Source organism: Pyrus communis, chromosome 3, assembly GCF_963583255.1.
Source record: "Pyrus communis chromosome 3, drPyrComm1.1, whole genome shotgun sequence".
Taxonomy (NCBI): Eukaryota; Viridiplantae; Streptophyta; class Magnoliopsida; order Rosales; family Rosaceae; genus Pyrus; species Pyrus communis.
The window spans coordinates 24,420,393-24,435,190 of NC_084805.1; the positions used below are offsets into that span (position 1 = coordinate 24,420,393).

General features: G+C 36.4%; 1 protein-coding gene and 1 long non-coding RNA gene across 3 annotated transcripts; both read left to right on the top strand.

Annotated features, from left to right (window-relative positions):
• Positions 1 to 8,203: 8,203 nt before the first annotated feature.
• LOC137729161 (uncharacterized) lies at positions 8,204 to 8,852 on the top strand. Its single transcript, XR_011067973.1, has 4 exons — positions 8,204 to 8,272; positions 8,370 to 8,432; positions 8,520 to 8,586; positions 8,745 to 8,852. It is a non-coding gene; the product is annotated as an uncharacterized lncRNA (long non-coding RNA).
• Positions 8,853 to 10,771: 1,919 nt separating this feature from the next.
• LOC137729157 (E3 ubiquitin-protein ligase SPL2-like) lies at positions 10,772 to 14,355 on the top strand. 2 transcript variants are annotated; one of them, XM_068468006.1, is made up of 6 exons: positions 10,772 to 11,213; positions 11,317 to 11,466; positions 11,764 to 11,901; positions 12,253 to 12,374; positions 12,634 to 12,753; positions 13,757 to 14,355. In XM_068468006.1, exons 1-6 carry the CDS (start codon positions 10,902 to 10,904, stop codon positions 14,046 to 14,048), a joined length of 1,134 nt encoding a protein of 377 aa, XP_068324107.1. In that variant the 5' UTR covers positions 10,772 to 10,901; the 3' UTR covers positions 14,049 to 14,355. The 2 variants fall into 2 exon arrangements, with proteins under 2 accessions (XP_068324107.1, XP_068324106.1); XM_068468005.1 differs by having other exon boundaries at positions 11,722 to 11,901; positions 13,757 to 14,352.
• The last annotated feature ends 443 nt before the right edge of the window (positions 14,356 to 14,798 follow it).

The window sequence follows — 14,798 nt, forward strand, 5'->3', positions numbered from 1 at the left end:
TTTATTTCATGAGCTCCTTGCGTCCCAAGCCTCTGCTCGACATTGCAGAAGAGCTTGCAAATGAGATCCTTGGCTTCAGGAGAGAGCTTTGCTTCTTCTGGAAATTTCAGATGAGTTCTCCAGTTAACAGTCTGCATGGCATAACTAACGATTTGTTTGATAAGAATATACAAATAAGATGTCAGCAGGAGATTCCTCAATTAGTACTGCTTCAAAAATAACCATAGTTCCATAAAATAAGGATACAACAGGACTCCATTTCTTAAATCTGCATTGTTAAACCTATTTAGAAATCTGAATCTTGCATATTACACAAGTCAAACAGAAAAAATCAAAATTCAGTTTACCTTTCTGCATGTTGACATTCTTCGGAATAGAAAGGTGGAAATCCTACAAGCAACTCATACATAATTGCACCAAGAGACCACCTGATACAGAAATTCCGTTACAAATGCTATATCACTCTCACATGTCCCAAGGTGAAAAATGTCCGGAAAAAAATGAACTAACCAGTCACATTCCATTCCATATCCTTTCTTTAGCAATACTTCCGGAGCAATGTAATCTAGAGTTCCAACTGTTGAATAAGCCTAAATGACATATGAAGGGACCATTTTATGCAAATATTTGAAGATTTGTTACAAAACACTTGAAGAGAAAGCCGAATCTAATTATTGTACAAGAGGAATTAACAAGTTCCTGTATGAAGTATAAATTGTAAGCAAAAGAGCATAGCAAGAAAAAATAATACTTTTCCCTCAAAGATAACATTATTCCTGTTGTGCATCCCGTTTTATGTAATATCTGTGAGTGTCATGCCAATCTATGACTACAAGGCACCAGTTGAAGTAATTCCTAGATGGTATATTTCTTTTTCCTAGCTTCCTTGGTGTCTCACTCGTTCGTATGGACACGTATACTATCCAAATATGCCAAGAAATATGGCAAAACATGGAAGAATAAGAACGTCCGCGTCGAAAAAAAAATGATGTGTGATTTTGTGTTCATAGGAGGAAGAAAGAGTTCCTTCAACCTCCCCCCAGAGAAAACGGGAAGGAAAGAGAGAGAGAGAGAAAAAAAATGCTCTAGAAAAGTGAGGGTGCGCCCCACCTGTCACACACATTAAGGGAAAAAAATGTCAAATACGCCAATTAATGTAAAATTATCAAAGTGCTCTCAGTGTCTCACTCTTTTGTATGGACACGTATATTATCTAAATATGCCTAGAAATATGGCAAAACATGGAAGAATAAGCACGTCCTCGTAAAATTCTGTTTAGCCCATTAGTAGTATTTTTGTCATTTTACTTATCGAAAAATAAGATTCTACACCGTAAATATAAACGTGTCGAAACTACGAGTACGAATACAAAATATCCGGGGACGGGATTTCACGTGAAACCTTATCCTACCATATTTACCAGTGCTAGATGCTTTCCACTCACATCTCTAACATTTTTAACTTGCAGCACCAGCTCATTTTACGCGAATCCAAGATGCAAGACTTAGACATCACTGTGCAGTTGCATTAAGAAATCCGGTACATACTACATAGCCACCGTTAATGGAATAGTCGAAGTTACAGGGACGCTATCATCTAGTGTATTCAAGGGCTCGACCCTGGCGAGATATTCCTCCTTGCTCTGCGGACCATAGTCTCATACCTATTGCCAGTGTCCCGGACGTAATTCCATACGTCTTCGTACGGTATAGCTCCAAGTAGGATGGCTCCAGTAGCAACAAAGACATTCGTCGGAATGCGTTGAACTTGGGCCACAAAGAAGTCCAGGGGAGAAACTTCATCTGGAACAACCCCTGCAGATCCAGCAGCAACACCTGCAGCACCAGCAATCAAAATTGTACCTGCAATGCGCCAGCGACTTGGCATGTTCCGCAAGAACCTCAGAACAGGCCGCAATGTTGAAGCAGATGTGCTTCGCGGGTTACGAGCCATTGGTTGTGTTGTTCGTGCAGCAGGAAGAGAGCGTGTAGGAGCAGGGAAAGCCAATTGAGACCCTAAATATCCCATGAGAGTGGCTGCAGCTACGACTGTTGCCAACTAAGATAACAAAAATAAAAGTCAGAACCTAGATATCAACAAATGAATAGAAAATGAGAGTGGGAACAACTTACCAGAAAACCTCCGGAAAGAGAACCTGCAGAAAGAGACTGGCAGAGCAGGGATATAGTGTTTGGAATTAAGGAAACCATGGATGTGCAGCAATATCTGTAGAGTCTGACTACACCTCGTAGCAAACGCCACAGACCGCTGAAAACAGCCCTTAGACTATCAAAAAAGGTAGAGTTGGGGGCTTGGAAAACCCTCCACAGAACAGCAACAGCAAGGAGAATGATGGCACCGATCACATAGTACCTAAAAAGACTCTTAGCTTAGAACAATCAAACTGAAGATGTCAAGTCAATCTGATAAATAAAAAACATGTCACATTTAACAAGAAACTAGAAGAACCGTTAAGGAAATAAACTGAAGTTTTGGACATTTTGAATACATCAAAACAGTTTGAATCGATAACAATTCCAATTTGCATTTGAACTCAGTCCTTAGAGGGTTGAAAAGATAAGATATCACATTAAAAGAAACCTCCAACAGAACACAAATTCACCATAACTAAACCCTAGAAATCACAAATCCACCATAACTAAACCCTAGAAAATGTTCAAAGGTAATCTTACCCGTAGCTTGTGAGGGGATCAAAATTGATCGCATCAAACAGTGATGCCAACCAACTCAAAATTGCAGCGAAAATTGAAGGCACCTAATTAGCAAAACAAAATAACCTAAATCAAACCTAAATCAAATAGCATAGCAGGTCAGGAAGGAAGGGAGAGAGAGGCGAGGGAGAGAGAAGAGAGGGGGGAGAGAGAGAGAGATTAGAGAGAGATTACCATGTCAAAGGAGATCGAATGCGCAATTGAATGCAATAGATCCGAGAGCGAATGTGCGATCGCATGCGCGACCGAATGCGCGAGTTCTTGCAGGGAGCGAATGCGCGAGTTCTTGCAGGGAGCGATTGGGCGGGAGAAATTTTGCTACAATACCTGAAATCTATCTATATATACTAAAACTCAATGAAGTGGTACTGTGGATGACCAGTGGGCAGACGATTTTGCCCCTGGCTTTTTCCTTTGGTTATTCTTCTCTTTGGTTTTTGGGGCAGCGAAATGCCGCTTTTGCCCATTTGCATCCACGCGTTTGTCATCGATGAATCCCCTCTTTGGACTGTGTTCTCGATTTTTCTTTCGCTTTCCGTTGCTTACTCACATCTTTCTCGCAGATCTCTCTTCTACTGTTCTCGGGCTTACTAAATCTCGCCTTCGATTCCAACAAGTGCGATCAATGTTGCCCCTCAATTCCCTTTACCTTTCTGTTGCCTTCTCTCTTTCGCCGTTGATCTCTGCTTCGATCCGTCTTCTCTCTCACAAATCTTTGCTTCTGTCCCCTTCGAACCTTTTCTGGGTAAGCTATATAATTTATGTTTTTGTTGTTAGATTTCTTTTTTTTGGGCAAATTTTTAGATTTGTTGTCTTTAAGACCCATCAGAACCCATTGGATTGGTTTTTTTATTTTCTCAGGGTGAATAGCTTCTCCACCACTTAGCATTGCGAGTGGGCGGATTTCATGGTCCTCGCCATCGGAAGATCCACGTCGCACGTCAAGAACATCGCTCAAGCCCTAATTTACAAGGCAGGTTCGAATTTCTTTCTAATTTCAATTCCTAATTTGTGTTTGGTTGCCGAGAATCAAAGGGAAACGGAAGAGAGTGAAACGCTGAGTTTTATTGCCTACTGACTAGAAAAAAGGAGTGAAATATTGTCTTCTGTTTGGTTGCCTAGAAAATTTGAGGTTGGGGAAAGAGACAAGGGGTGTAAGGAGTGGTTGCACATGAGCATTTAAGGTAGAGATTTTGGGTTTTCCCAAAGGCAAAAACTAAAACCTAAACAGATAAATTAGGACATGAATTATAGGTAAAAGGCATGCAATAAACTGGCAAAGTCAAAAGCTAATCTAATCTGGACTACCAAAGTCCAAGTTCTTACGAAATGCTGAGCCACATTTTTTAGTCTGGACATCAGATACCAATGGGCAAAAGTACACTAGAATTATTTAAAAAACATGAATTAATAGATTAAGAAAAAGAATCATTTAGGGTGGAATTTGAAGGTGGAGGATTTAGGGAGAGCTCACATGGTAGTGCATATAATTTTGATTAATAATTAGTCATCAGAATATGATTATTTAGGATGATTCAATGGATAATCATCATCACACCTTCCCCAATTTGCCTCTTCCAAACTTATTGCACCAAAACTTATTGCACCGTTGCTAGTCTATCTATATATACAAAGTGAGCCTAGTTTAGTGAAGCTTTCCAAAATGCCAAAAATGCCCATCTGTCCAAAAAATTCAAAAAACAAGGACAAACTGGTAAAAAACATAAAGAGACAGATGCTGTTAAAAAAACAAGAAAAAAACGAAAATAAAAAAATGCCGGGAAATTGAGGAAAGAAACGTGGAAGAGAGATTGCACACCTAGCAATTTGTTACACGACATGGAAACGATACGAAAACAACGGGTTTCGGGTCATCACAATAACTAATCGGATCATTATTGGGTCACACGATAATAACCCGTTAATAACGGGTCCTTAACAAGTTTACACGAGAGTGACACGCGGGTAACCTGTTTTGACACGATAAAAAAAATGTTATTTTGATGATTTTAATTTTTTAAACTACTAAAAAAATCATACTATAAAATGCAATAGATATAATGAATATGCATATATTGTTTATTAATTATTATTCCATATAAATTTTAAAATTTAAGTTTTATTTATTTATTTATTTTTATAGTATATTATAGGCAAAGATTGAGATTAAAAATAAAAATATCAAGTAATTTAAAAATACCAAACACATAAAAAAAAATTATAATAATTAATTTCCCACCTAATATTTAACCCAAAGAAACTTTAAGTGTTAGTTAATGTATCGTTTTGATGGGATACGCATTTTATGAAACTAATTTCAATGATCTAACCGTCAAACTTGTTTATATATGCTTCGAGATCGCATACGCCAAAATTTGCAAAAAACAAACATTCAAAGATCAAGTAACAAGACAAAAATTTTCGACGGTTATAAACGAAAAATCACGATTTAACGGTTATTTTAACTCTGATTTTGATGCTTTTTTACAGCTATACTCCTTGACCCTATATGAATACAATGAATGAATTCAATCTTCAATTTAAAATATTTACACTAGTGGATACCACAAAATCTTATGTTATACTTGATGAAAGTATAAATAAACTCTTAAGTGTTAGTGAATCTATCGTTTTGATGGGATACGCATCCTACGAAACTAATTTCAACGATCCAACCGTCGAACTTGTTTATATATGCTTCGAGATCGCATACACCCAAAATTGCAAAAAAACAAACATTCAAAGATCAAGTAATGAGACAAAACTTTTCGACGGTTATACACAAAAAATCACGATTTAACGGTTATTTTAACTCTAATTTTGATGATTTTTTACAGCTTACACTCCTTGACCCTATATGAATACAATGAATGAATTCGATCTTCAATTTAAAATATTTACACTAGTGGATACCACAAAAACTTATATTATACTTGATGAAAGTATAAATAAACTCTTAAGTGTTAATGAATCTATCGTTTTGATGGAATACGCATTCTACGAAACTAATTTCAACGATCCAACCGTCAAACTTGTTTATATATGCTTCGAGATCACATTCGCCAAAAATTGCAAAAAAAAAACATTCAGAGATCAAGTAACGAGACAAAACTTTTCGACGGTTATAAAGAAAAAATCACGATTTAACGGTTATTTTAACTTCGATTTTGATGATTTTTTACAGCTACACTCCTTTACCCTATATGAATACAATGAATGAATTCGATCTTCAATTTAAAATATTTACATAAGTGGATACCACAAAATCTTATGTTATACCTGATGAAAATATAAATAAACTCTCAAGTGTTAGTGAATCTATCGTTTTGATGGGATACGCATCCTACGAAACTAATTTCAACGATCCAACCGTCAAACTTGTTTATATATGCTTCGAGATCACATACGCCAAAAATTGCAAAAAACAAACATTCAGAGATCAAGTAACGAGACAAAACTTTTCGACGGTTATAAACGAAAAATCACGATTTAACGGTTATTTTAACTCTGATTTTGATGATTTTTTTACAGCTACACTCCTTGAGCCTATATGAATACAATGAATGAATTCGATCTTCAATTTAAAATATTTACATTAGTGGATACCATAAAATCTTATGTTATACTTGATGAAAGTATAAATAAACTCTTAAGTGTTAGTGAGTCTATCGTTTTAATGGGATACGCATCCTACGAAAATAATTTCAACGATCCAACCGTCAAACTTGTTTATATATACTTCGATATCGCATACGCCAAAAATTGCAAAAAACAAACATTCAAATATCAAGTAACGAGACAAAACTTTTCGACGGTTATAATGGAAAAATCACGATTTAAAGGTTATTTTAACTCCGATTTTGATGATTTTTTACAGCTACACTCCTTAACCTTATATGAATACAATGAATGAATTCGATCTTCAATTTAAAATATTTACACTAGTGGATACCACAAAATCTTATGTTATACTTAATGAAAGTATAAATAAACTCTAAGTGTTAGTTAATGTATCGTTTTGATGGGATATGCATCCTATGAAACTAATTTCAATAATCCAACCGTCAAACTTGTTTATATATGCTTCGATATCGTATACGCCAAAAATTGCAAAAAAAAAAAATATTCAGAGTTCAAGTACCGAGACAAAAGTTTTCAACATTATAAACGAAAAATCACGATTAAACGATTATTTTAACTCTGGTTTTAATGATTTTTTACAGCTACACTCCTTGATCCTATATGAATACAATGAACTAATTTGATCGTCAATTTAAAATATTTACAGAAGTGGATACCACAAAATCTTATGTCATGATGATCTATGAAAATTGAGGATTTTGTAAAAGGAATAACATGTAATAGAGAGAAAGAGAGAGATGTGTAATTGAGGTATGTTCTATTCCACCCCATCGTGACACCAATAGGGGAGTATTATGTTTCAAATATCTTCCTTTATTTTAAGCGTACCTGATTAGCAGAAAACGACAAAAGCCTTTGAATTTGTAGAAGATCCTTCTCGGAAAGCCGAAATTGTATCTCCAATGTGTTGTATCACGTTCAACACAGAAAAATTAAATTGAATCAATAGCATTTAGATCAATTCAATAAAACAATAAATTAATCATAAAAGAATGATTAAAACGTAATACTCCCCTATTGGTGTCACGACACTTTCATACCTCAACTATTGGTGTCAAACTTCTGTCGACTTACACAGACTGACATTGAAGAAATAAAAAAAACTTGCTTAGTCAAGCACGGTTAATCATCTTGATCACATGGTATTGTATAAGTTTGCTTGCGTCCTTTGAATATTTGAATTGGTATTGGTCTGAGTGAGTCATGACTTTTCTGGGGAGCGACGCTTGGATAACCGATCATGATTTGATTTTCTGAATGCAACTGTGGCTATTTAATCGAGCTTTCTCTCATGGATTTAGCATGACATAACATATTCAAGAACTCATAGAGACAACCATACTCGGGTTCTTTGTTCTTGTGAAGAATTGTTAAAACTGACACATCTACTTAGTGCTTACCAAAATGTTGCATAAATATTAAGTTGGTTGTTGACATTTGTGAAGAAATTTATATTTGTTGATAAGAAGATGCAATTTTGACTTTTAAATATATAACATTTACCTCTTTTATCAAGGCGGCAAGGCCTGAGGTTTGTTTCTGCAACATTGAAATATTGTACATGTGAAGATCCTGGAAAGTGAAATTAATGAAGCCAGATGACAAGTGAGGCGGCTGGAGCATGAAGACCTTGACATCGACGACGAAACGCTTTCGTCTTTGGACTTGGCTGCCAAGTGTTCAGTATGTCATTTCTAAAACCCTAGAAAACCCAAGTAGTATTTTTCAAAAAATATAATTTTGAATTTTTGAAGTTTTACTCGTTGTGTTTAGGATTTGCCTGCATTGTCATTGTGCGGAAATGAGCTTGAGAATGTGGAAGTAATTGTCGAGGAAGTTACAAAATTCCAGAATCTAAAAGCTCTATGGCTGGACAGTAATCCAGTTGTGCAGAATTGGTACACACAATTTTTGATATGTAGAGACTTGTTGCCTCAACTCAACAATTGTTTGCCGAGAGATTTTGTTTTTTGATTCAGTGGTGGTGATTGGCAGATAAAGTTCTTCGGGAGTTGCTAACTCTTGAAATCTATAATTCCAAGTTTACCTCCAATTTTGGTGAGTGCTCAGTGGGGTTTTGTGGAGGAGTGTATGACAAGGAAAATATGGATGTGCTGATTTTTTTTCCAATTGGTAATGCTGCAGAGAGAGTATTTCAAACAAGGAAAACTTGACCAGTTCCGCCAGATTTTGGAGGAAGGGTCATGTGCTGGTAATCATTGTTTCTACACACTCGCAAATATTTGAATTTTTTATTACTTTTCTTGTAATTGCTATAGGTGATTAATGTGGAATGATGTTTGGTGGTCATTATTTTCCTTGGTGCAGATATTGATGAATATTATTCTGATGTTTGGTGTTTTCTTTCAGGCAACTGCTTGCCAGTAGAAAGAAAAAGGGTGCATATAGTTCTTCAGGAGTTGCCGAGTCTGGTATCACGGGCCGACAAGGTCACGTTTCCTACTACACTAGAGTATGGCATGATCTTACCATAGCATGGTTAGGAAAAATTATGCTTTAAGAAAAGGTGCTGCCTTTTACTCGGTATCATTATGTTGATGGGGTTCTTACATTTTCCACGTTGTGTTGTTAAAAATGTTGAGTGGGAAGAAGTTTATTGCTGTACAATGTCGCTGCGTTTTGGAGAATCCTCTGTGTGTCTCTGTAGATGTGGTTGATCATCCATTGACAGACTTATCTTAAGGCATTTTTACCCCATGCTAATCAGCCTTCCAATGTGGTGTCTCGCTAAAACAAATCCATAAGGTGGCCCTATGATGAATTTGTCAGTTATTAAGGAAATCAGAAAACCCTTACGGTTAGTCAGCAACAGTGTTTAACAATCTTCTGGGCTTATACTTGTCATGAGTGTGATGTGTGGCCATAAGCATATGTAATGATTGTGATTTAGTATGTAATGTATATTCTGCAGGACTTCAGCATTATTGATCTCTTTTGATTTGGTGGTCCACTTGCATTGTTGTCATTGTTTGCATTGGCATGCATACTTCATCCTGGCCCATTAACATGGCATTCTTCAGCAGTATGTGAAAATCTGATTAGTGAGCAGGATTAGTATTTGTGTAACGTTGTTTGCATTCACTTAGTTCTTTCGTAATTTTGGACTCTTTTTGACAGGTTTGGGACAAGTTACAACGGAAGACAGGAGGTCTTAGAAGTTCAGTATCAAACCTTGTTACTGACAGATTTGATTATAACAGGTTTGGCATCATAATTTTTGTTGTTGTTGGTAGTATTCGCAAGTGAATTAAACTTGTTCGGGATGAAATCATTGAAGAGTTGAAGCCTCAACCTTGCCGTTATTTGCCTCGTCATAAACGGATGGAATGCAGTTTAGATGCTCTCATCAGGGAAGAATTTTTTTGGCGACGAAGATGAAGAATATCTTGGTTAAACCATGGTGATTGTAACATCAGATTCTTCCATGAACATGCAAAGTCTCGATCTTGAGTCAATTCTATTTGTGGGGTGCCTGATGAATTTGGAACTTGACATTTAGATTCAGTAAGGGTTGGCCGGTTGTTTTGTTCTTATTTTAGTACACTCTTGTGTCAAACGGGGGAAATAATACGAGGAGAGTATTGCATTTCATGGATTCTCGTGTTACTGATAAAATGAATGGTATACAAGATTTGAATTGGAAGAAACTCTTTTTAAGATGCCTCCGACAAAATCTCCTGGAGTACATGGTAGGAGTTGGATTGTTGTCATGTGGATATCTTTTGTAGTGATTGCGTCTTTAATAAACAAAATACTATCTAAAAGATATAATGTTACATTTACCATCTATTTATATTATCTTTTACTACCTTAATAAAGAGGTAGGAACAGTCAATGCATGTAGATTCTATCTCTATTGAAGATGGTATAAATGATAGTATAATTAGAGGGTAGAATAACATCTCTGATGGTAAAATCCCATTAAAAAGGAAAATTCTAAAATTTACCCAATTAAATTGGGACTGCAACGAGTATGAAATTTTTGAAAAAATCCAACTTTTCCGTCGGGGTTCGAGGCTTCCCATTGCGAACACTTACAGGGGCCCACCTACCTTACTATTGATAAAAAAAAAAGGGGGAAAAAGGTCATGTAACGCAACAATAGAACTCCTTTTTCAATTAGAATACTAAGAAAAGTTGGAACCTATTGCTATTACATATAATGACTCAATGGGAAGAAAAATATAAATACGTTGCAGTGATATTTAGAATAAAAATTTAATTTGTATAAATTATAATACATATAGGAGTGCTTTGAAACATGCTCCTTAATAAATATTACTATATTAGAATTATAATAGGAAACCTATTATACTAGGCAGACAATGAAATCTATCCGTTGTCTCTTTTCCTCTCTGTTCTTAAATAAATTCACTCTTCCTCTCTAATCCTAAATACAGTCAAATACATCTACAACAAAATACGCATTCTGATTTCACAATTTCTCTCCGTTCTCTCTGCTCTCATCCATCGCCCAGCAAACCCTGACGACAACCACCGCCCGCAATGCCGTCGCTGGATCAAATTTTAACCTCCCTGGTCTCCGAAGCCCTCTCCTTCAATGGCCCCATTGTGGGTGTAGCCCTAGCGTACGCCGCAGTGCGCACCCTCCAGACATTCAGCTCCTACTCCTCAGCCCTACGCAAGATCCGTAACACTCCCTCCGTCAAAGTCTCCGATCTCCGTTCAATCCTTGCGTTCGATCAGGTCGACCAGTCCGACGCAAAGCTTGTCTTCGTCCGAGGCACCGTTGAAGCCAAGTCCGGCGTGCTCCCACCTCAAGGAACGAAAGCCGTCCTTGTTCAGAGAAGCCAACTGGTGCGTTTTGTTTGTTTGTATTATTCTATCTATTTTTGGGTCTCTTTACCCTGTACTCTATTTGGATGATACTGAATTGGTGAAATTGAAATTTTTGATCAAGTGTGTATTTCGCGATTGGATGGCCCTTTTCGGATGGCGGTCTGATGACAGGAGGAAGAAGCTTTTGGGATTGCCGCGGTCTGATATTGGAGCGTATTGGAAAGCATTGGGGAGGGCTTTGTCACAGCCAGGATCCAGGTCCTTACAAAAGGTTTTATTCTTATTCTTCTCTCTGTATTTTGATTTGATTGCTTATTTAATGGTTGGTGCTATCCGCACATATTTTTTTACCTTCCACGCACCCTCTTAACTTAACTTTTGGATTCAAGATGATCAAATGACAGAATTTCACAAGTGTGTGTGGAAGCGATAAGGGGTTCATGCCCTTATTTAATTTGTTTGAACGTGTTCTTGCAAAAACATTTAGAATATCAGTGCTAGTTTTGATCTATATTTGTTTGTGTAGTTTCCTTTCATTCTTGTTGACGGTGGTGGTGGTTCCCAAAAGTCAAGTTCTGATTTTGTTAGCGTGAATGTGGATGGATCAAGGCACCCGTTACCTCTTACTACAGTGTATCGGCATTTTCATCCTGTTGACGCTTCTCTCTATTCATCCGTGAAGACACTTTTAGGCCATGAGTACCCAGTGAGTTTTGCAAACTTTTAGCTCTCATTGTGCTTTTTTTTTTTTTTTTTTAATGTATAGCCCAGACGATATGGCTACACACCACTACTTTACTACTTTTTTGTATATTAAACATATGAAGAAAAATTTAGAACAAGAGAATATAGCTCGGGCTGTAGGGCTTGCTTTATTTTGCAAGCCTAGGATTTAGCCCACCTTAGAATGCTTGCTGGAGACGGGGTTTGACATTTTCGGGCCAAAAAGAGCCCTTTGGACCAATACTGGAGATGGTAGTGTTTTTAGCTTCTGTAGTATTTATAATGGTTTTTTTTTTTTTTTTTTTTGGTTGTTGATTTGGTTTTGGTTTCGAAGGCCAGTGTGCTTGAGCAAGTGAAGATTCTTCCCTTGGGAAAGGAAATTAGTGCTGTTGGTCTCTGCAGTTTCAAAAATGGAGTGCCGGAAGTCAAGTCCTGCAAGGATTTTCCCTATTTTCTGTAAGTGGCTTTGTTCTGAGCACATTCTTTTGAATCTTCAACTTCGCTGTTAAATTTTGAAAAGTCATTACTCTTATTCCGGCAAATGTGGTTCTCCAATTGTCGGTCCCAGTCTTTTTCTTATAGATTGAATTTCATATTTGTCTTTTTGTCTGTCAATCTATTATATATCATTTCTGCTCTGAAGCGTGAATGGTTGTGCTTTAATACTTGCTCTCTGTACTTTGATGTGCATTAACTGATTTTGTATGATTTGCAGCTCTGAGATGTCTAAGGATCAGATGGTTGTAGATCTTACAGCACACACACAATTACTGTTATTCACTGGGATTGTTCTTGGTTCAGTATCAATCGGAGTCCTTGGCTATTTTGTTGCCAGGTACAATTTTCCTTGAAACCTTAAGTTCTTGTGATCTCGTCTTGTGAGTTACCATTCAATCTTTATAGCTATTATATGTTTATAGGCTTGTCTAAGGGTCAGACCTTTTGTTTTGCTACTGAATTTGGATAATACACGTGTAATTTCCTATTGTTCCCTTAATGCTGTACAATCAAGGATTAAAAAAATGTTGAATACTACTGAAATGTTGGCCGATGTTTCATTAAAAAATTGGCTTAGCGGTACTTTTTTTGGGGGGGGGGGGAAGGGGAATCGCTATCTTGCTATGATAGCTACAAAGTTTCAGATATATTTTAGTAATGTTGGCAATGCCAGTTAAATTTCTTTATTTTGATAAAGAATCTGTCATAATATGGAGATTTTGGAGAAATTTCGGTGCCAATTTCAATAAAACTTGAGCCCATATGGGATCAGTTCTGAGAATAAGATTCATTTCACTTTCTAGTCTATCTATCTTCGCATGTTTCATGTGATTATGTTAAGTGTGTTCTTTTGTATGGTACTGATTAATTTTCTTTCTGTTCCTTAAATGCTTTTATTAGTTTCCTTTTTATTTAGGGATCCTTTGCCTAAGTGTTTCTTTTTCAGAAATATCTTTTTTGTCTGGCAGTCATGGTTTCGTGTACACAGAGTATAAACAAAATGGGATGGTATCGAGTGAATCATTTTTACACACTGGATCACATTCCAAGTGTGTTATTGTTAGTTTAGCAGTGTGCTTAATGCTACTCTTTTATTTTTTTTTCCCCTCACCTTGCATGCAAATTTCGATTACGATGTAAACTATTTTACAAAGTCTATACGTTAAAAATGGATGTTTACTGGTTTGAATTTGGAGTTTGGATGTGTTTTATATCAAGTTTCCATTAAATTAACATAAAAACTTATCAATATTTCCGCGGATATTCATATCAATATTTCTCCATGTCCGGGCTACTAACCGAAACTTAAGTTGTTGTTCATTTACAAATATTTGTTTCAGGAATTGGAATAGATGGAAAATGTGGAAGCAACAAAGGCGGCTACTGCAAGCAATTCGTGCTTCTGAGAGCAATGTTGAAACTCAAGTTCAAGGAGCGGATGCAGAGGATGAAGTTCCAAGGCATCAGTTGTGTGTCGTATGTCATACGAGTAGAAGGCAATACGCATTCATTCCTTGTGGGCATCTGCTCTGTTGCCAATCATGTAGTGCACTGGTCAAAAGTCACGTTTCACCGAAGTGCCTTCTTTGTCAGGTGGAAATTCTCGTTTCGGTACGAATTTATCAATCTTAGCATTAGTTTTTCTGGTCATTATCAGCGGTTAGTTTGCTGTTTCTATGCATCTTAAAATAACTGCTTTGATGTGTTGTGAGATGTATAATGTTGGATGTAATATAATAATTTATTTTTTTATAATCTTTCTTTCTAGGACTCTCCTCTCTCTCATTCTCTTTGTCCTATTCTCTTTATTTCTTTATTTTCTATCAGTATCAGTACGTTTCAATTTGGCAAGCCAATATTAGTACGTTTCAACAAGACATGGGTACAATTCAAATTAGACATGGATAGACTGAGAAACACACATTAACCATATATGCAATCCTCTTCTTAATGGAACCGCGTCTTTGTTCTTCATGAATCCGTTTTGAGAGATTCCTTAATCGACTAAAAACATAAAGTGGGAAATCAACATATAAAATTTTTCATTTAAAAGAAATAAACTAATGATATGTAAATAAAAAATTTTAAAAATGCTTAGGTGGCCATTAGTCCAAGCAATTTGATCAAATCTTTAAAAGACACAAAAGGTAGAAAAAGAGTGGGACATTCTAATTTTCCTTAAATAGATGGTTCGGATCATTAAAATTCGATGTAGTATGGACTCACAACTAATCCCCATTTTCATAAAAAAAATATGAAAATCCCTTCCTTTAAAAGCAGGCTTCCTACATGTATATATATCCATGCAAATTCCCGCCAAAACGTTCTGCCTTGTGAAGATGAACTTAGTTTTTCCAATGTCGTTGCTCAAAATCTATTCCT

Bases quoted from the DNA above. Each gene is read 5' to 3' on its own strand.
- LOC137729157 (XM_068468005.1), top strand. From the start codon at position 10,902: ATGCCGTCGCTGGATCAAATTTTAACCTCCCTGGTCTCCGAAGCCCTC. The intron at 11,214-11,316 runs GTGCGTTTTGTT...TTTTTGATCAAG, and splicing joins TTGTTCAGAGAAGCCAACTG to TGTGTATTTCGCGATTGGAT. The intron at 12,375-12,633 runs GTAAGTGGCTTT...TATGATTTGCAG, and splicing joins AAGGATTTTCCCTATTTTCT to CTCTGAGATGTCTAAGGATC.